This window comes from Oncorhynchus masou, chromosome 13 (assembly GCF_036934945.1).
Source record: "Oncorhynchus masou masou isolate Uvic2021 chromosome 13, UVic_Omas_1.1, whole genome shotgun sequence".
Lineage (NCBI taxonomy): Eukaryota > Metazoa > Chordata > Actinopteri > Salmoniformes > Salmonidae > Oncorhynchus > Oncorhynchus masou.
In genome coordinates, this window is record NC_088224.1 from 40,769,637 (window position 1) to 40,791,787 (window position 22,151).

The window sequence follows — 22,151 nt, forward strand, 5'->3', positions numbered from 1 at the left end:
ATTTGGAGTGACCCACAGCCAATGGGCTGCGTGTGGAGTTTAACCAAGTCCCCCAGCTGCTGCTAAGCCAAGCTGAACTGGTTCCTCTGACTCAGATAATAGCCCAGATTCCTCTCTAACAAACGTGAATTTCGATCAAAAAATCAGAGTGATTCATTGGCCTAAAGCTATTTGTATTTGTCTGCTGTATTTAGATGGAACATATATTTGATTTTTTTATTTTGTAGTTTCCATTCAAATGACATTGCATTGTTTCAGATTGAATTTGAGTGCATTTTTATTTCATGTTTTTGTGTCTGGTTAGATGTCATGAAAATCTGACTTTGGCATTTAACCAACCCACATGAGAGTGGAGCGCACCAGCACTGCATGCATAGCATGCACTTTTATGTATTTCATCATCGCTTTCCCAATTCCCAACAAGGGCATGCCTCTCTACTCACTTTCTACCACTGAAGGACACTATTTACTTTCTTCTGATTTCTAATCCTCTGCTGCTCACTGTCTGGAAAAGCACAGCCAAATAACTTAACACCCACATTGGGCTACTTTGCTTCTTCCCATGTGGTATTTTTACATGATGGGCCGTGTTTGTGTAATCTTGTTTCTCCTTGGTACTTTCCATTTTATGACCCTCGCCAGATTGAGTCCTGGGTCAGGCACATTCCCTGGGAGACTGGCCATATGTCGATGAGCGCTGAGCTTAAGTTTCTGGAGGACTACCGGTGTCACTTCCAACGGTGTCTCTCAAGGTGACTTACGCAGGGTGCAAGCAAGGCATATCAGACAACATTTACACCGATTCGTTTTAACGGATTGGCAAACTGCTATAAAGAGTACAAGCTGCTCCTGAAGCGTTTGAAGAGTACTACAGTGTATCACCATTAAAGGCACAGGTCTCCAAAGATAAATACTTGCCATCCAAGTCGTGCCACGAGCCTGAGGTTATCGATTCAGACTGTTTCAATACGTTATAATATCGGTGTTTCCGAACCATGTAGCTTCCAGACTCTTCATGTTCTTTCCAAACTCCTGTACCCTAGTGTGACACTTAAATCAGTCTGTTGTACTTCAAAGCCAATGTTGTATCTGAAAGTGGGCCTGAAACAACGCTACACTTAGCTTTTATATGAACGCCAAGACAGGGATATTGCACTGAAAGACTATTTCCACGTGGCAGACATTTGCTGATGGCTGATGGGTAGAAAGATGTCACAGTTTTAGGATTGAACTGTCTCTGCTTTGTCTGTGTTATTGGACTGTATGTTCACGAAATGTTGAAATCCATCCTTTCTATAGGCAAGCAATATGACAGTTGAGTATTTCCCTATTTGTAAGTGCCAATCTTTTGGGTATGTTATACACATTAAAGTGCTTTCACTCTCTCAGCTTCATACCCCAAGATAATTCTAGAATGCTGCTGTAGATTACTGGGAATTTTCAGAATAAAGCTAATATTCTCACACATTTCAAATAAACAGACATACAGAAGCTCAAAAAACAAAGTACAAATGACAATTACAAGTTAACTTAGTTTTAAAGAGCACAACCTCTTCTTTAATATGACACCACATTAGTGTCAATAGCAAAACACTCATTTTGTCTTCCATTGTGTAAAGACTGTTACGTCTCTCGTCGGAAGGCATGGACCAAAGCGCAGCGTGGTAAGTGTTCATGATATTTATTGATCAAAACACTTGAACAAAAAAACAAAGTGAAAAAAACTAACAGTTCTGTAAGGCAAATAAACTATACAGAAACAATGACCCACAAAACACAGGTGGGGAAAAGGCTACCTAAGTATGATTCCCAATCAGAGACAACGATAGACAGCTGCCTCTGATTGGGAACCACACTCGGCCAAAAACAACGAAATAGAAAACATAGCAATAAAGAAACGAGAATGCCCACCCTAGTCACAAAGACAAAGACACTCACTATCAAAAAACAATAAACACAACAACAAAAAGTATTTAATATTGTAGTAAAGTTGACTAAATTACTCACTTAAAATGTACCAAGAATAATATATAATACTTAAAAATATTATTTACATATCTAAAATACGACCAGGGGACAATATTCAGAAAGTATTTCAAAACCCACACAAAGTAGGATAGTGGAATGACAACGTTTCTTACTTCTGCAACAATGTAAAAATTCAAACAACTATTCAGAGACCATTTCAAAAATATATCTAACCTCTCTCAATAAGATTTAGTACAGGCCAGGCCTGACACAAAATGTAGAAATAGTAGCCTACTTTGACAACAATTCAGTGAATGCAGTATTAGATAGAGACAGATAAAGAGAGACGCTACAAAACACAACAACTGTTCCGAGATCTGTAGGACAAATTCATATTTCACACGGTCACTTTAGTGGTTGCATTTAGCCTACAACATGTCATGGAACTTCTGGAAGTACTGCCCCATCCTGCAAAGGGGCACAGAACGCGTAGAGCACCCAAAGGAGGTTTCTACACATCTCCCACTCTTTGCCCTTTGTCCACTCCGGATGCACACCACACACCCCCTCAGGTGCCCTTCAAACTTCACCTGCTTTCTAATGTGTTACAACTCAGTCCACACGCCCTGGTGCCACAGTCTTGGCTCCCCTCTTCCTGCCACTGTAGTCAGCCAGCGCCTACAGTTTCTGGGAAGGGGCCTTTGCAGGGTCCCCCACACAATATATGCATTTACGATGGCAATGTTGAGCATCCCCCGAAACACACACTTCCACTATTTTCTGCCTGGTGCGTCCAACATTGTAATAGCTCCTCAGTTGGTCAACATGTTCAACCCCACCTATTTTCTTGTTGTAATCCATTACAAGCTCTGTTCCTAGCACCTCCAAACCCCTTACCACTTTCACTTTAGGCCCAGGCTGTGTGGTACTATGGTGAATGGTGGGTCTTGGGGCAGACACACGCCATGGAAGGCTTCCTTCTCGGATGTGCTCTCCCTCTTCCCCTCCCTCTTCTTCCTCCTCTCGCTCGGCTTTGTCCTCTCCCTCCTCTTTTTCCTCCTCTTCTCCCTCCCACTCCACTCATTTCTCCCCCCTCTTCACTTTCCTATTCCTCTCTCCCTCCACTCTCCTCTCCTTCACTCTCCCTTTCTCTCTCCCTCCTCTCGCTCTCTCCCTCCACTCTTCTCTCACTCCCCTCCTTGCTCCACATCTCTATCCCTCCTATCATCTCTAACTCCTATTCGTCCCTGCCTTTTGCTCCAGAGCCCTGACTCTCCACATCACTTCCTTCGCTTTCACTGACCTTGAGGAACAGAGGAACAGAGGGAGAGGATAGGAGCAACAAATAGGATGCAATTGTGGTCAGGAACATAAACTCTCTCTTTCCCTCACACTGTCTCTCTCTTCCTCCCTCTCTTTCTGCTTTTCAACTATACACATACTCTCTTCCTAATAAGGAGTTTCCATAATAAATTGTCTGAAACAGTTACAAGCCTCCCATTCCACACACACACACACTCTCTCTCTCTCTCTCTCTCTCTCTCTCTCTCTCTCTCTCTCTCTCTCTCTCTCTCTCTCTCTCTCTCTCTCTCTCTCTCTCTCTTTCTCTCTCTCCTCCAATCAACTCTTGCTTTCTTGCCTGACAGACTAACTACAGAGTTCGCCAATGTTAGCTGATTAGTTACGAAGCTGGGACAGCTTCCAAATGAATTGCATTGGTAGAAACAGGATAGAGCAAGCAACTTGTTAGCTGGCTATGTAAACAATTAGAAACTCGGTGGTTCGAGCCCTGAATGCTGATCGGCTGACAGCCGTGATATATCAGACCGTATACGGGTATGACAAAACATGTATTTTTACTGCTCTAATTACGTTGGTAACCACTCTATAATAGCAATAAGGCACCAAGGGGGTTTGTGGCATATGGCCAATATACCACGACAAAGGGCTGTGTCCAGGCACTGAGAACAGCCCTTAGCCGTCGTACATTGGCCATATAACACCCCCCCCCCCCCTCACTCGTGCCTTATTGCTTAAATATCCAACTCATCATATGAGCTCCACTGAAGAGGCATTTACTACCCTAACACGACAGCTAAGCTGTCAAATAATAGGAAAACAAGGCAATGTATAGCCTATAAATATCTGCACCTAGACAACAACAACCCATGACAACCCATGTACTTGCTAGCAACAGATTGTTAGCAAGTACATTTTGCAATATTGACACAGATATTACTGTTGGAAAACAAGGCAATTGGCGCCGCTATAGTAATTTAAATGTGGGAATTCTGTGGGAATTTAACTGTGGGAATTCAAATATGTTCGTTTTGTGCACATTACAAACCATAATTGAGACACACATAATACTCTTTTATACCTTACAGTCTTTAAAGTTGAAACTTCTACAGTTTATAGCCCTTCACAAACATACTGTACCTGTATATGGGTTGAACATGGCAGATTTGGGCACTGATAAGAGCCTCTACAGTAATACTCTATAAATGATGTCAGCGCTCAGGCTCTGAGCTTTACAGGGCTTTATGGTCTTTGACTGAAAGCCATTCTGAATTTGAGCACCACATGAGACAAGAATTTACCCCATCCCTCCCTCTAATTGCACAACCTTTGCACATGTTGTGTTGTCTCAGTGAGGGAAATGCTGTAAATTAAGAGAACTCGGTGTATTTTGATAGATGAGACATTGAGGATTATAATAAATACCACTTTGATGTCATACAAGGAAGACAAACCCCCTTCAGTCCAAATGTGCACTTCACATTTCCATATCATAAAACTCATGTCATATACAGTGTCCATGTTTATGATCACTATTTTTGATGTACAGTTACAAGACTACATGGGTTGTTCTGAACAGAACGAGCCCATGTTTGTCTATTGTAAAAATGTGCAGCAGGAACACTGACCTGGATGCACGCATGACTCCTTTCTATGCGTACCAAACATGACAATGTGTTTCTCTGAATTGCCCTGTGAATGCCTAATACTGTAAGATGATATTTTATAATTTAACTAGTCATTTTGGCAATAGAACAAATCACTCAGATGATGCCCACCTGACCCAGATTGCGATTTATAATAGGCTGTTTTTAGATTGCGTGAAAACAACAGTTATTGTGTGATGGCGGAGATACAGGGTTGTGTTCCGAGAGAAAAAACTACTACAAGTGTGCTTGCTCTAGTTTCTCAATGACACAGCTTGGAGAGCTATAAAAAAGACCGTATGGTTTAAGATTCTTCTTTGAGTCATGAAAGCGCATTGAAATGACTTTGTGCCCACTTTGGAGAGGTGTGTCATGTGGCCGCTTGGAGACATCAGATAGTCCTTTCACGTGTTGTGTTGCACCTACCTCACATGTTCCAGGAATATTCGCATCATGTTACTGACGGTATCGAGAGTGTTTTCAGGTTTCGCTATCAACAAACGCAGCAAAGCGTACAGTAAATGTAAAATGAACATAAAATCAACAGTGTAACGTTTGGATTCAGTCTCGTGCCGAGGTGAACTGTTTCCACAATCTCCAAATGGTTCCCTTTCAAATTGCTACCATGCGTGTACATATGCATTTCATGTTTCTTCTTCATTAAACACTGAAATGTATCCATAGATGTTCATTCCCACACGGGTAAAGGGTTAATGATGAAACCTCTATGGTCTTCAAAGTTTAAACTCTCACTCATGCACTAGCTGTAATGGGCATGAAAGCCAACATAAGGTCTGAGCATGAAAGTCTAGACTATCCCAGTGCCGTGTTTTCTAGAATAGGACTAAGGGCCTTTTAACGTGAGTCATTCAGGTCCCTGGAGGCCACACATTTAAGGTTCCTTTAACCATGTCGTTTTGAGGGTATCATCAAACATCACGTCTAATCTGACAATAGAAACGATCTGTATTATCCGAGGGATGGAAAAATGAAGCGAGAGACTTTTCTTTAAGAGTCTCACGGCAACAACATCAATCCTTCACACTCGAGTGAGTACTGGAGTTTGGCCGGTGACGTCTCCGTGTGTGCCGTTCAACGAAGTGTATGTGTACCCGGAACAGTTGCTGAGTAAGGACATCAGTGCATGCGACACTGCAATGTTTGTAACTGGCTGGCGCGTTTCTGAAAATACCCTATTAGATAGTGAGCTCAGAAAGGCCACTGTCAGATTGACCAAATCAAACAGGCCATCTAGATTATTCATGAATGTTTTCAAAAGTGTCAGTGCAGATGGTGAAACGTAACAGGTCGAACATCACCGCAGGTGCATGAACTGACGTTGATTTAAACCCTGTCCCAGCCTTGTCATCCGTTCACTTTTGGGGGATGAAAGCGTGCTCTCAAGATAAGCACCAGTGAGTATCTGGCCATCTCTGTCTCTTCCTTCCCTAGCTAATGACCTACATCTGGATCCACCTATATTCTGAAGCTCATTCTTCACTTTGTGGTTCCCCAAAGAAGAGGTTTTGTGTTAGAATAATGTGGTGGAAAGACAGAATCAACTCAGTTGATCTATGACATAGAGATACTGATAAGAAGGCCTTAGAAATGTCCGCGTGAGGGAATGTTACAATGATTACAGAATGTATGAGATTTGAAGCTTGATCAACGTGGATGGGAGCCATTTGTCAGGCATGTTCTTTCTTTCAACTGTAAAGTGATTGAATGTCGTCTCTCAACTGTCACTGTTTTCAAATGTATCTCTATTTTGTTGTGTCTGCATGATTTACAGCGTCTGTTTATCCTCTGCTACTTTCGTTTTTTCAACATACCCCAGTTTTGTTGAGTTTGCATTATGGGCCATCTGTTTTAGTCTGTTTCATGCTCTGTGTCTCATCCATCCTCTCATAATCTATCTTCAGATTGAAAACGACATAAAGGAGAGCATGAAGACAGAGATGGCCCAGTTGCAGCAGAGTGCCGTTCACAACCACACAGCCGCCATGTTGGAGATGGGCACCAACCTCTTGTCCCAGACGGCCGAGCAGACCCGCAAGCTAACCGATGTAGAGACGCAGGTACTATATCCCCCTAAACTCCTCACACTCCTGCCGGGAACAATCTCACGCACCATAGACTCAGCTATTCCACATTAAACCACCCAAAAAAAAGCAAAAGGGGGAACTGGCCAAAGAAAATATGGATGACATGTAAATACCTACGCTCTCTTTATGTTCATATCAGTGAAGGCTACGCAGAGGAGGAAGGGGAGGACCAGCCTCCTCAGTGAATTTCATAAAAATAAAAATGGTAAAACATTTAAAAAGTTATCAATTTTAGATAAAACTACACTAAATATAATCACGTCACCAAATAATTGATTAAAACACACTATTTTGCAGTAGCCTCAACAGCCCTTTGTAGGGTAGCGCAATGGTGTACTGTAGCCGGAGGACAGCTAGCTTCTGTCCTCCTCTGGGTACATTGACTTCCACCCAAAGTTATCAAATAATTATTATAGTACTGAATAAGCATAAGCTAGCACTGCAGTGCATAAAATGTGGTGAGTAGTTGACTCAAAAAGAGAGAAAGACAATAGTTGAACAGTTTTGAACAAATGCATTTCTTCCAAAATGAAAGAGAAGCAAGAGAGAAATACGACGTGGCTGTGTGTTTACGCGTGATCAGGGGTTTATGCATTTTCCCGTTTCTGTTGAAAAATAGAATAGAAACTCTTGTTTGTGTCACTGTCTGTCACCTCAAATTTGTCTCTCAACCTGTGTCCGTTGTAGCAACCTCATGATGGGTATAAGGAAAATTTGAGTATCATGTAGTAGCCTAAACCCGTCGCTGTTACATTGAACTGGGTGAATGGAATATGAATGACAGTTATCTGACATGTTGTAATATAAATAAGGCCATGCTCATGAAAAAAAGAATCATCCTCCCTCATCTTAAACGGCACTGACCGCCACTGGTGCCTATGTTTAGGTTTCAACTTCTCTTGATACTTGGGGAGCTTAAGAAGGAAGGGGACAAAACTGGTACTTGTGGGGGTAGGTTTAGATAAGCAAAATCACTGAGTATTACCATGTGTCAGAACAACCTCTCTTCATGCAAAACCTATACTTTATTACCTCTTCCCAAAGAGGAGCAGATGATTTACATCTTACCTACACTTTGTTTTGCTGGAACACCTCTATAAGGCAGGCTACCGCTAACCTATTTCTGCCTTGGAGCAGGTTCTGAACCAAACCTCCAGACTAGAGATTCAACTGCTTGAGAACTCCCTGTCCACCAACAAGCTGGAGAAGCAGCTCATGGTGCAGACCAACGAGATCAGAAAGCTCCACGACAAGAACGGGTAAACTCACAGGCCGCTAAACACAATGTGAAACATCATTTAAAGACATCATGCCTTTCATGACTCCAGACACAAACTCATGTATAGACAGATCAACTCAATGTGCAACAAGACATCCAATTCCATGAAGTATAACAGTATGAAGTCCATAAGGCCATATTTTCCTAGATGGTCTTTGAAAGCTGCACTTTAATGATGTTGCAATGGGAGTAATCGAATGTGGCTTTTGCATGGCTTTTCAGAGTCCAGTTTGTCCAGTTTGTCTCTCATCGTCTGCTTAAAAGCTCCCTCCCATCCCCAGTGTTTACTGTACATACAGTAACACAGCTGTACTGAATTCTTCCATTCATAAAAATATATGTATACTGATTCCTATATTTGAGAGCTGCGCACAAGGTTTATAGACATGGGTTCCACATGAGGTTGGTGGCACCTTAATTGGGGAGGATGGGCTCGTGGTAATGGCTGGTAATTGCCTCCGTTCCAGCCATTATTATGAGCCGTCCTCCAAGAGGAGCCTCCACAGAGGATTTCTTTACTGGGAGCAATTTTCAAAGATTGCTCAATTATGAAATCACCTCCCATTTAAACATTTGATTTTATTCATCAATTTAATGCAAGCGGAGTAGTTCTGAATTTGTTCATCAATACGACGTCAGCCTGTATCATCTTTCAGACTATATCATCTTTCAGATTAAATCATTTTCCAGACGAGATCATTTTTCAGGCATTATTTATCAAATGGAAGACCATAGGATACGGTTAGAGCTTAGATTAGTCTGCAAAGTTTCTGATGAAATGTATGTATATATATACATAAAGAATTGCTATCATGTCTGGGCGTAATGTATATAGTTGGGTTTCCATAACACATGTTGCCACGGCTACAGTTCAGAACATGTTTTAGGGTCGGGAGAAGGGGATATGCCGGAAGCGGATTTGGTCTAATAATTCACTTGCTTGATCTATCAAAAGAAGGCAGGCAGAAAATAACTTAGAAAGTGATGGAATTCGACTGTTTTTGACAATCACAAAGAAATACCAGTAATTATTTGGCAACTGTTATGTAACTACCATACAACCATGTAATCACCAAATCACAAATAGAGGACTAATCCGAAAGTTGGTTAGAGCTTCAGTTTACAGTCATCTATAAACTAAAGGTCTAACAAACCTTCCTATGTCGGGTCTTCCGCCTCCCAAGGTTCATGGAGCAGAAGATGCAGGAGATGGAGTCTCGTCACCGGGAGGAGCTGGGGACGCTGCGGGAGGAGAAGGGAAGCCTGCAGGCTCTGGTGGGGAAACAGAGTGGCGTGATCCGTGAGCTGGAGACCCAGCTGACCAGGGCCACGGGCAACAGCACCGCCATGCAGAGGCAGCAGCAGGAAATGATGGACACAGTGCACAACCTCATCAGCCTCTGCAACAAGGACGGAGGTATAGTAGCTAAGGGTCTCGTGTTGACAGACTTCACACTGTATTGTCCTCCAAGAAGATGCCTAGTTGGGAGCTACACCCTGAAGAGAAAAGTCAAAACATGTGTATATGTGTTATTACAGGTGCAAGATGTTAAAAAAAATGGATATGTTATTTAAAAGAAGGTGCTTGGAAACTGTTTGGGCTCCCAAAGATGAGAGAGAGGAAGGAGCTGCCATGATGCCAATACGATAAATATGGTTCCATACAGAGAGGCACAGTGTTGCCCTGCTCGGTGTGGTGCTCTCGTTACGGTAATGGTTTATCACGCTTCACCGTGACAGCCTAGGCTGTGGTTACCGCTTGAGTGAAATGTCAAACAGCCACCATTTTGAGTAATCAACTCTTTTTCTTCGTTCGTGTCTCCCCGTGGCGATAATAAGGGACCCTTCGGTCCACCTCTTGACCCTGACAGCAACATGAGCCTCATGTTTAGTCAATGCAGTGAACTCATTGCACCCCCTCCAACTCAACACAACAGCACAATCCCAAACCCACTTGATCCCAAGCTTCCTTCGATCACATTCAGTCACAGGAGATTTCAAGTAAATGTGTGTGCTGGGATTGGTGGAGTGTCTAGCGAGAAACCTTGCACTATGTTCATGTTCCCTACTTCCTGCTGTGACGGCCCAGGAGCCCACACTGCTTCCTGTGGCTGTTCACCCGTATAACAGGAAATGAGCAGGCATGAATAGATATCTACGACATGGAGAGTGGATATGTGCATGACATGATTATCTCGTGCTACTTCATAGCTTTATTGTTCTATGCAAAAAGACTCCCTAGCGGCTTAATTTCATAGCTCAGACAGTAGGAACACTTTATGGCAGATGGTCCTTTGAGTGTCGTTGAAGCTGTCTACTGAATGGGTCGTATGAACTAATCCCTGTGTATTAACTAATCCCTGTGACGTGCCATATTGTGACCCAAATATGTTATTAGGGTTTCTTAAGTCTCTAAAACTGTTTGCCGAATGAAAAACAAGTAATTAACTGACATGGAAAGATGTCCACGTTTGCCATGTTCCATTAGTTGCCAGTAATCCATTTAGTAAACACCTCTGCAACTTTGTCACCTAGTCAGCCATGTTATCTCCCTGTCAGCTCGGGGTGTTTCTTTGGGTCACTGGGGCATCCAGCCTCCCAACTTGATTGGTGGCTGCTTTAACAAGAGGAGAGTGAAATTAAACAATGGACACCCTGGCTCTGTGGTTGGTCCCATCCTCCTCCACGGTGGCACTGAGGGCTAACCGGGCGTTGGGGTCACCTCTTCACCCCTGCCGAATAATTCAACCTATAATGGCTCCTAGGGGAGGTTGCAACACTTCCGTTCCCCACAGTGTCTAAATCTAGATGTGATGATGCTCCGTTACAGGGGAGGATTTGTTTGTTTACCAAACAGATTTGTGTTTTTGTTCGGGGAGGGTTAGCTTTTCGTACCATTGGATGGCGTCTATTCGAGTTAGGCTCTGTTTTGAAAACTGAACCCTAGCATTTCCTTTAATGCTCAGATTCAAATCATCACTGACAGTTACTATGGGGAACATTTTAAAAAGGGAGTTTAGATGCTAAAAATATGCCCATAAACATTGTTACTGAAGTTTGTCAAGAAACATACTTCTCAATATTTAGGCTATGTATACTGAACAATAATATAAATGCAACACGCAACAATTTCAAAGATTTAATTGAGTTTCAGTTCAGTCAATTGAAATGAATTCATTAGGCCCTAATCTATGGATCTCACATGACTGGGCAGGGATTCAGCCATGGGTGGGCCTAGGAGGACATAGACCCACCCACTGGGGAGCCAGTCCCAGTCAATCAGAATGAGAATGTATTATTACAGACAGAAATACTCTTCAGTACTTTTTCCACTGTACTATGCTCTGAACTCAACCATCTCTGATGCAGCCAGATGCCACTGAGCTCACGTTTGGGTCGTCACTATTACCGAAATCTTTCGAGAGAGCATTGAGCCAAATACCGTTAGTAGTTGGTAGTTGACCTCAGTGTTGGAACGCTCTTCAGAATCTCTGGGCGCTAAATATGATTTTCTTTCACAGCATTCTATCATCCCACCTAATGAATGCCATCAATCATTTTTACAACCGGGAAAGCCATGTCTGGAGGGAATATGATCTTGTTTTAATTATCCGCATTTAGCTCAGAGTTCTATGAAATGCTTCAAAATGGCATTTACCGCGTTGATTGTACATAGTGTACAGTAAATCATCAGATGTTTTCTACTAAGGCCTTTTATGATTTAACTGTGCTCATGTTTAAGCATACTAATTTGTCTTGAAGTGACACCTGACGCTGCAAAGATACTCTGGAGCAAGTAGAGGGATTATCCATGAGGTGTATATTGGCACCATCTATCATGGATTTATTCCAGACTTCTATTGACCCTATTTTGGTTTGCTTGTCTTTCCCTCAGATATTTGTTTGTGGTTTTGAGTCAATTTTATTTGGTTTTTAGCATCCTTTCACATTTAATTGAGTCTGCTAGATCTGTCGCAGTCCATTTTGGTTCCTTTGTTTCCACGTGTGTCCATTTGACTCCATGAGGTGCCTTCTGGGTCCACAGTGAGATGTATAAAGGGACCTTTTCAATCCCCAGGGGTCTTTGAGGGGCCTCTCGGGGCTGCTTGGGTCCATGTAGGTTCATGAGAGTCTTTTTAGATCTGCGTCACAGCCTCTCTGGGTCCATTTGGGCTCATTTGGCAAGGGTACTGATTTATGCAAACACCCAGCCCTGCTATCCTTTTCACATGAACCCCCTGCTGAATACAAGTCCCCACTGAATCACAAAATATTTGTCTGTAAATAAATATTGGGAAATACCTCATATTTTCAGAGCCAGGCTGCAAGCTCTTCAAGGGTGCCTCTCCTATAGCAGGGAGTCACCGGTCTCTGGTAGACTTTGACTGCACCGTTTATTGTGAAATTTGTCCTCACTGTGACAGACTGTGAGTCAGAAGGGTCCCCTTTGACACCGATCTCTCCCACCTCTCTAATGCGTCCTGCCATCTCCCCGTATGAAGTAAATTGTGTCACGACAGGGCCGGCCTTTAGTTGTGTTAGACTCCGCAGAGCAAGGTCCTACTCTATCAACCTGTCACGGTGGGATATTCTTGTTGCTGACACTCAATACTTCATCAAAATGGCCTAAATAATATGCCTAACCTACAGCCTGTGTCTCGACTGACTGTTCAGCTGAGGGGGGAGGATCAAAGTGGAGTCTAAGGATCACTGACACGTTTCGCTTTCCAGTGACATCCCCTTTGCGTAAACAATCCCAATAGTAAAAACAATGGTGTGAAAACTGAGATTCGCCCCCTCGTTTTGGAATTGTAATTTCCATCGATAAAACAAGGACTTGGAGGGTAAATATAAACCACTTGTTATAACAGGAACTTGAAATGCATAGCTTGTAGTATTTTGTCCTAGGCCCCTTGCTTGGTTTCAAAAATATTGCCGCCATAATTATATACAGATGGAAATAGACCCAGCTGCCTGTTCGAACAGGCCTGTCAAAGTCAGATGCCCTCTCTCTGGGCGGGAGATCATCCACTTGACAAACTGCTTTTATCTTGCTAATAAGCCATCCAGTCACCCTCTGATTTTATCATGAGCTATATGGATATCCACACAGAGACCTTGTAGTTCGGCTTCTGTGTCACTTTACTTACATATTCATTTTCTGGAATGTAAAGATGGTAATCATGAAATGTAAAGATGGTAATATTTATTTAAATATTGACATATTTGTATATACACTGAACAAAAAACATGCCAACTGTAAAGTGCTGTGCCATGTTTCATGAGCTGAAGTTAAAGACATCTGTCGTATTTGGTTGTGTGACAAAACTGCACATTTTAGAGTGGCCTTTTTTTTGGTGTCTCCAGCACAAGGTACACCTGTGTAATGATCATGTTGTTTAAACTGCTTCTTGATATGCCACACCTGTCAGGTGGATGGATTGTCTTGGTAAAGGAGACATGCCCACTAACAGGGATGTACTGTAAATGCAGCCAACTAGACACAACGATAAGAAGCATTGGAGTGGGCCAGCATCCCTGTGGAACGGTTTCGACACCTGACGAATTGAGGCTGTTCTGAGGCCGGGGGGGGGGGGGGGTGAAACTCAATATTAGAAAGGTGTTCCTAATGTTTGTAATACTCAATGCATTTTGGTAATGGATAGCGCCCAAGTGCTGAACACAGGGCTTTTAATAACCTCATTGACACCTGTCAGTCAAATATATAATTTGAAAATAAAGACATATGGAAGTTGCTTGTTGACACTTGTTGATAGATTGTTTGACAGTCTGAAGGCAATGTAACTGTGGCAGTTTAACATTCAAACACCACCTCTGAGCGACTGTTTTTTTTTAGCTTAAAAGTACTATTTTCTGAAGTCTTTCTAGAACCTGAATTTCCACAGCATGAAGTTGTGATATCAAATATGTATCTCGTGTTTCCTCAGTAGTCCCAAACAGCACGAAGCGGGTGGACGAAGAGAAGAAGTTTCGGGACTGTGCCGATCTGTACCAGGCTGGTTTCTACAAGAGTGGGGTCTACAACATACATATTAATACCCAGGAGACCAAAAAGGTGGGCAGCCAGTCAGAACTTCATATAGAGAACGCCATGTGAAAATATCTACCAGTTCATCACTTTAAGCAGCTCTTTGATAAGTGTTTAGTGTGTTTTTGTTACTAGAGTGAGCTTCAACTCTGTCCAAGAAAGCCAGAGACATTGACCCATTTGAGAGCAGCAAGTGAAGTGGGGCAATGATAGTTATTGGCTGCTTCAGTGCTTCAGGAATAATCGAAGGCTCAAAATATACACTTGGCAGCCTGATGAGGGCCAGGGTTTACAAGAGGGTGGCGGGGGAGGGGGTGAAACAGGTGTTCACCACCTCCACAGGGTGCTGCCAGGCCTCAGACGGATGGCAGGGAGGTACGAGGGGGGAGGTTGGTGGAGAAGTGAGGGATGAGGGGGAGAGAAAGGAGAAAGGAGAAAGCCTCGTGTCTGGTTTCGGAGAATAATTCTGTCAGGGGCTATACATACTTAATTATACCCAGACCGGGCACTGTGTGTTCAGCTGGGGTCTTGTCCGAGGTGATAGACCTCCTCCAGACCTTCTCCACTACTCAAACAAATAGCACCACAGCAGATAGATAACCCTGTTATCAGCTTACACAGCGGCCAAGGGTTAAGGGTCATGTTCCATCCAGGTGTCCAGTGGTATGCGTCCTGCTCCACTGGCCCCGTCCGCTTATGTCTGCACCAGGCCTGGGATTGGGGTCACCTCCTGGGAGTTGTTGGGAGGATCAGGACACATTGATTACATTTGAGTAGGACTCACAATACTTCGCCCTGATGATACATGAGAAGGACTGGGTCCTGGAACCGATGATTCATAGAAAGGAATCACTAGTTAGGCCCGCTTCATTTTAGAATTGATGGTTCACAACAGCAAATTTAACCTATCATGTCTATATTTGTGCTCTAAATTGTAAGAGAAGAGCATGTGGATTGTGTCTGTAGGCAGCCTGAGACCTTATAATGACCATCTGGGAATGTGTGTTTACAGGTGCATTGTAACATGGAGACCGCTGGCGGCGGATGGACGATCATCCAGCGAAGAGAGGACGGCGGCCTGGACTTCCAGAAAACGTGGAAGGAGTACAAGACGGTGAGACGAGAAGAATAACAAACAGCCCAACTCGAAAGCACCACACGCACAAGATAAAGCCATGCCTGAATGAGGAGTCTGTTTCCAACACACATCCTCTGCTACAGGAAATTATAACAAATGGGCGTACTCTCGCCTCTCTCTCTTGGATTTAACATGTTGAAAAAGAGTGAGGTAGGGATTCCCTTGTATTCTCAAGAGTGGTCAGGCCCGTGTGGAACACTCCTACAAAATGTATCCTACCCAGCATCACCAGCTGTATCTCTGGTACATCTGTACACAGGGAGGGATTCCTCAGCCCTCGTATTAGAGACTCTAGCTTGGGTGTCGGAGGCTGGCACGAAATCCAAACCAACCCTGGGCCTGACACACTGTTGTTATTCATTATAAAAAAGGACAGCAGTAGTCGGAAAACGATACATTTGTTTAGTCTTACGTTACAGTGCAAGGTGTTGTGATCATCATCGTCCATTCGATACGGGAATAGATATCGACTGGTGCACTAAGAGGCTAAGCTCTGTTTTACTTTTAGGAGCGATGAGCTACCCCCTTGCCATTCCAATTAGCTGTAGCGTATACTAACATAACGTAGGCATCACAGCAGCTGGAGACCAGATTAAATATGGAGGGTGTTTTAATGACCAATCTGAGCATATGGTAATGGGTGATCTGCAGAGGGTAAATATAGATTTGACAAGGGTGAAAAGGGAAAGGTCAAAGGGGTACGGACAGAAAGTCCAGCTGGTTAGAAGCAGTAAGGGAGCCATGGCACCCCGAGCCAAGCATGGAGAGCGTGGAATACAAATGGCAATGGAATCAGCATGGACCCGAGCACCGCCACCGAATACTGGCACACCATCGGTGTGGTCCTTTTCCTCCCTCAGAGGCCCTTCCTTGAAGAGCCTGTTAAGTGATTGATATTGTTTTATTGTGTGATTCAATTCACTGCCGTTGGTCTCTGTGGGCTATTGAACGTAAATTCAAAACACTTGAAGGATTCATAAATCTTTTGGGCGAACTTCGTTGGGCTATTCCTATTTTGTGGGAGGATGGAGAGCACTCTGGCAGTGACCCCTACAATTAGTCGTCAAGTATGTGATCTTATCACCGTAATGTTTATAAATACATTAGCAGTACTAGATAGAGTATATGTAGCAGGATAACAAATGTGTTCTTTAACCGGTATGAGACACAAATCAATTTGACAATTTGCAATACCTTATTAAGTAAGTGTTTGTCTAAGTTAGTATTTGTCAGAATGAAAGAGCACTTTCTATCAATCTTTATCGTTTTAAGAAAATGTTTACTTCTCTACCCAACAATATTTCAAACCTCCTCTCTGAAATCCCTGGTAGACGCATTCAGCCAAGTTTGCGTGTGAATGAACACTCTGGTGTGGAACATTTCAGGGGGAACCACAACTGTTTGAGTCCAACCATCCCAACCACAAGCCAGGTTTGCAGAGGTGAAACGGAATCACAAGGGGAGGCCTTGGACAGCGCTAAAAGGCAGATCAGTCGGAAGTCAGATTGAGTCAGGGACGTGGCCCAGCCACTTTCTCCTTCCACCCACACAGCAGGACATGTCTCAGGCTGGAGGAATGCCCCGTGTTTACTTTCCTCCTTTCATTCTCCTAATCATCGCAGGCTCTCGGCACATCTCCCCCTTCAACCCACCCCCAACCCTTCCGCAAATCATTAATGGAACAGTCCAGAGCTCCAGACCAGTCTCTTTGAGCCATCATGTCATCCTAGTTTCTAATTCTCCCCATTGCAGGTTTGTTACTACTGCTGCTGTCAAAAGCACTTTATCTACGATGGGAGTCATTGTGATCCTATCTAAACGTTGTAATTGTTGAGAAGGCGTACGTGGCGCTGTGTGCATCTGTTGTCATTCTTATGGACTGTGTAATAAAGAGGGTTTATTACGAGTTTGGTTTGGGTGGGAAGAGGAAGGGTGGAAAAGGTGCTTTGTGTGCCTTTTTTCAGCTGGTCCCAATTTATGCTCTCATAAACAGGGAGGGCTATTCTTGTGCGGTTTCATGCTTTGTGTTGCATTTGTTTAGGCGTCAATCCTGAAGCAGTCATTGATGATGACATCACAAAAAATGTTATTAAAAAAATTCCATGGTGGAGAGATTGCATCTTTTCCAGGAAGACCTTGGAAGGGATCGGGAATGACTTCTATCCTGTATCCCGGAATTTACAGTAAGATTCCCTATAGGCCTCAGTGATGACTCTGGCCTCCTCTTGCTCTTCTTCTTCTGTTGCAGGGCTTTGGGACGGTTTCTGCAGAGCACTGGCTGGGGAATGAGTTTGTTTACCTGCTGACCAGCCAGAGGCAGTATGCCCTCCGTGTGGAGCTCACTGACTGGGACGGACACCAGGCCTTCTCCCTGTACGACCGCTTTCACATCGATAGTGAGAAACGCAACTACAGGTACTATTAAAGAGCTGTATCTATGTATCTTGATAAGCCTCGAATTGATGTTGCCACTACTGACTGATATCTAAAATGGAGACATTGCTGACATTATGCAGTCCAAATTCCTTCTCATTTAATGGTATCATGTCATAACAGATATTTTACATACAGTAAAGTGTTCCCACAACTGATACTTGGTCCTTGAATAAGGAGTTTAACTTTTTGCTTCTTCCAGAGCGCTAAATATGTTTCAAACTGTGGCAGATGCTTGGATTCGTTAGATTTGGAAATTCATTCTCATTTAACTGTATCATGTCATAACAGATATTTATATACAGTAAAGTGTTCCCGCAACTGATACTTGGTCCTTGAATAAGGGGTTAAACTTTTTGCTTCTTCAAGAGCACTAAATAGGCAGACGTTTGGATTCGTTAGATTTGGAAAACTACTGGAACATTCCAGAAAGTTTCGTGCAATCAAAGGTCTCTGTGAGGAGATGGTCTGACAATTCCAATTGAGGTGATTCGTCAGATTTGTAGCCCCTTCTGATAAGAAGCTACTTCAGTTTCTAAATGTTATTTTTTCAACTTCAGATGGATTTCTGTTTGTTTTCCGAAGACGTTGCAGACATTTATGCTGCTGGGAAGGGTGTTTCGCAGCGTTCAGATGTTTGGACAAAATGGTGTGGTCGGGTTTAGAGTGAGGCGATTGTCATATCTAATTTGTGGAAACATCTTGGATTATGTGACGACAGGATTTACTTTAAGAAGTCTGCCTCTTAAAGTGTTAGGTGCACACTCTCCAGGTTTTCTCTGTAGGCTACAGAAATTGATTTCACAGTAAAGCTATAGGGAGAGGTCAACCGATTTCTTTTGTTATGCGCTGAGACTAAATCCGGGTTTATATGTCCCATTGTGAAGATTGGATAACTCCATCCCTTTTTACCTCTCAGAGTTTAATACTGACCGCACAGGCACTGACTTCCTTCTCCCTATAGTCAGTATTTGACAAGGAAAGATTTGTTAAGTGCAGAGGAGGACCATGTAGGATACGGTTCAAGGGGGGATAATGCAGGTATGTTTATCTACACTGTATGTAAAAGGACACTTGAACAGGGATAGTGATTTATTTGCACTCAAAGGATTCTCCCTCCCTCTCTCTCTTTCACTGTTTCCCTCTCTTCCTCTCTCTCTCTCTCTCTCCCTCACGCACACATACTGTAACCTCTTGCTATTTCGATGGGGGAAACAGTGGTTGTTTGTTTCTTCAGGGCAGGAAGAGGCGTCTTTGAGCCTATAGTGGGCTTTAGCTAAGGGAAGGAAGGCTCATTGGCGCTCGGAGTGGAGAAATCTAATCGGCCTGCTGTTCACTATAAATATATTTGTTCTCTCAAATAGTTGTGTGATTGCTTCTCTAGAACATTGGCCAAAACCAACCAGGCCACAAACAAAGCTGCCATCTATGTTCTGTTCTCCTTTGCTCTGGCACCTCCACTTCAGAATCCCAAACAATCTGCGACATGTTCTTAAACTTGTATTTATTGTACTGAGAAGCAACAGATTGTAGCAAAAGACAGCATGACGTTTTGGTTTGGTTTTGGATTATTTTGGGCATCGGTGGTGGGGGCTTTACTGGAATAGTGCAATCTCCACTGACGCAGACAGACACGTTTGTTAAGACACGTAAACGAAAGTAGCACGGTCATGCAGCTCACTTACACACACACACACACACACACACACACACACACACACACACACACACACACACACACACACACACACACACACACACACACACACACACACACACACACACACACACACACACACACACACACATGCCACACACACACACACACACACACACACACACACACACACACACACACACACACACACACACACACACACACACACACACACACACACACACACACACACATGCCCACACGCACCCGTTGGATACCGCAGATGGTAATTTAAAGCTGTAGTCCACCGATGCACAAGTGTGCCCATTTATTATAAACAATGTGAAGCTTTGCTAGGAAATGTTTGCTTTACTGCCAGCTCCTTGGTTGCGTCTAAATATAAAGCCAGACGGAAATGACTTGGTTTGAAAGAAGGGCAATAATTGCCCAGAGAAATATAGGATTCTAATCCTTGATCTAAATCATATACAGCATGGACTAATTGTCACATTTATTACTGTCCCCCCTATTTTAATGATTTCCAAAGCACAGAGGCTGAGTAATACTCACCAACACTATTTTATTTAGTATCCAGACAGCATAATAAATACAATATAATAAAGCTATTAAATCAATCCATCGCAATGTAGATCTTGGTTATTCAAAACATATTTGTGAGTAAGTAGTTGGAGAAGTAAGTAAATTGGCCTGGTTCTCTTCTCATGGTGTGACTAATGCCGCGTTCAAGTGCTAGTCAGAACTAGGAAACTCTGAAATTTCCGAACTGCAAACTGGTTATAGTTGTACACTTGCAGCTTTCAATTAATCAGCAAGTCAGAAATTCAGAGTTTCCTAGTTCCGACTAGCATCTGAATGCGGCAATAGTCATTTCCAGATGACACAGTATTATGGGATTGACGCAGAAGTCTTGGAGAGTCTGTGCTACTCTTCCCTATTTTGTGTGTTGAAGCCGTGCTTAAGGATGTTTGTACTGACAATAGCCTGCATCCATATAAACATGAACCAGCATCTTAGTATCAATTTTACAGCAAGGGAATGCAGAGTTTGTGAAAATATCTTCACTTGTTCTGTCTTTTAAATATGAGTCCGTGTGTGCAGCTAACTTTCTTGTTCCCTAATGCTTTTCTCCCCCGTATTTTCCCATTATGTAATGTCTTATTTTACCCCAAAAGGACAATGCCTACCATTGCTCATATTACAATATACTTTAAACCGGCATCAACAATGCTACTCAACTTATACTTTACAAATACTGTTGAAATTGCTGAAAGAGTATTTACGGGCTGACCTTGTAACTCGTAACTACACAGCTCCCACTGAACCATGCTTGAACAAGCTTGTAAATTTATTTTTTTGGGAGGGGGGGGGGGTTTCGCTCCATTGTGAATCACGTTTCTGCAATTGCTATAACCTATGTCTCTCTGTAAACAAATACAAAGGGACAGTCTATAAAAAGGACTGAAAATGTTAGCTTGGTGAAATAGTGGGTTGCAACTGAAATAATGGGCTGTACAGTGATTTAGTCATGACCTGCGAATGGCATTGTAATGATGTCCATCAACACATTCGATCGATAACATTAATTTATCAACATTTACAGTATGGGCCTCAAAATGAGTCTTATTAGAGAAAGATGGCGGGAGGAATGAGCAGGGGAAAAAATACAGACTGATAGAAAGAGCAAAATAGGGAGAATGATCAGAAAGATGAGAATAAATACACTCCTACTGCAGAGGGGCAGGGAGGGGAATGGAACAATCATTCACACTGCCAATCTGTGGACAGATCTTATTCATAATAGATTTGTGTCTAATCTTATTTAATAAGATCATTTTGAAGGATCGAAGAGGGCGAGGAAAACGATAGTTATGGTTGTAAGTTGCTTAGGTTTGCTGTGAAGCAAAACATCAGTGTTGTTGCAAAGTTTAACCAACAAACGGATGGGGACTTTTGTTTCCAGAACTGGTGTGTGTGTGTGTGTGTGTGTGTGTGTGTGTGTGTGTGTGTGTGTGTGTGTGTGTGTGTGTGTGTGTGTGTGTGTGTGTGTGTGTGTGTGTGTGTGTGTGTGTGTGTGTGTGTTTGCGCATGCGCATGCGCGTGGTGGCCTGGGTGGTCAGGGAGAGTGTTTCCGGGGGTCGGCCAGGCATGCCAGATACATGTTATTTCTCAGGGGTCAGAGCCATCGGTCAGGGGTCAGAGTTGATAATATGACACAGACTACAGAAGGGCTTTGACCAATGGCTTACATCCTTTTCAACATGGATCTGAGTAGTAGCCCTGTACCACAGTGGTCCAGGGGGATCATTTGCATATTAACAATTCACATTAAAGTGTTGAATTATGTAACTGTTTAGTCTACTTGTTAATCCTTTATAAACTATTTAGAGTTTCCTTAACTTTCAAATAGGTGTACTAACTACAGTATAAGTTATGATTATTTACTTTAATATTATGAATAGAACCTTTGCAAGGATTCAAATTTCATGTTAGTTTCTGCTTGCATGCACCGTGCTGTATTTGGGTCTGTAAATGTGTGCATTTTATTGCAGTTGTGCA

General features: G+C 42.9%; 1 protein-coding gene across 2 annotated transcripts in view; it reads left to right on the top strand.

Annotated features, from left to right (window-relative positions):
• The window catches only part of LOC135552323 (angiopoietin-1-like), a 57,264-nt gene that overhangs the window by 17,142 nt on the left and 17,971 nt on the right, over positions 1–22,151 (top strand). The window contains exons 2-7 of one of the 2 annotated variants that reach the window (XM_064983877.1): positions 6,836–6,991; positions 8,156–8,277; positions 9,482–9,714; positions 14,246–14,373; positions 15,359–15,460; positions 17,733–17,899. In XM_064983877.1, coding sequence (XP_064839949.1) covers positions 6,836–6,991; positions 8,156–8,277; positions 9,482–9,714; positions 14,246–14,373; positions 15,359–15,460; positions 17,733–17,899 — 908 coding nt within the window. The remainder of the gene's footprint in view (positions 1–6,835; positions 6,992–8,155; positions 8,278–9,481; positions 9,715–14,245; positions 14,374–15,358; positions 15,461–17,732; positions 17,900–22,151) is intronic. The other variant, XM_064983879.1, reaches the window with a different exon arrangement.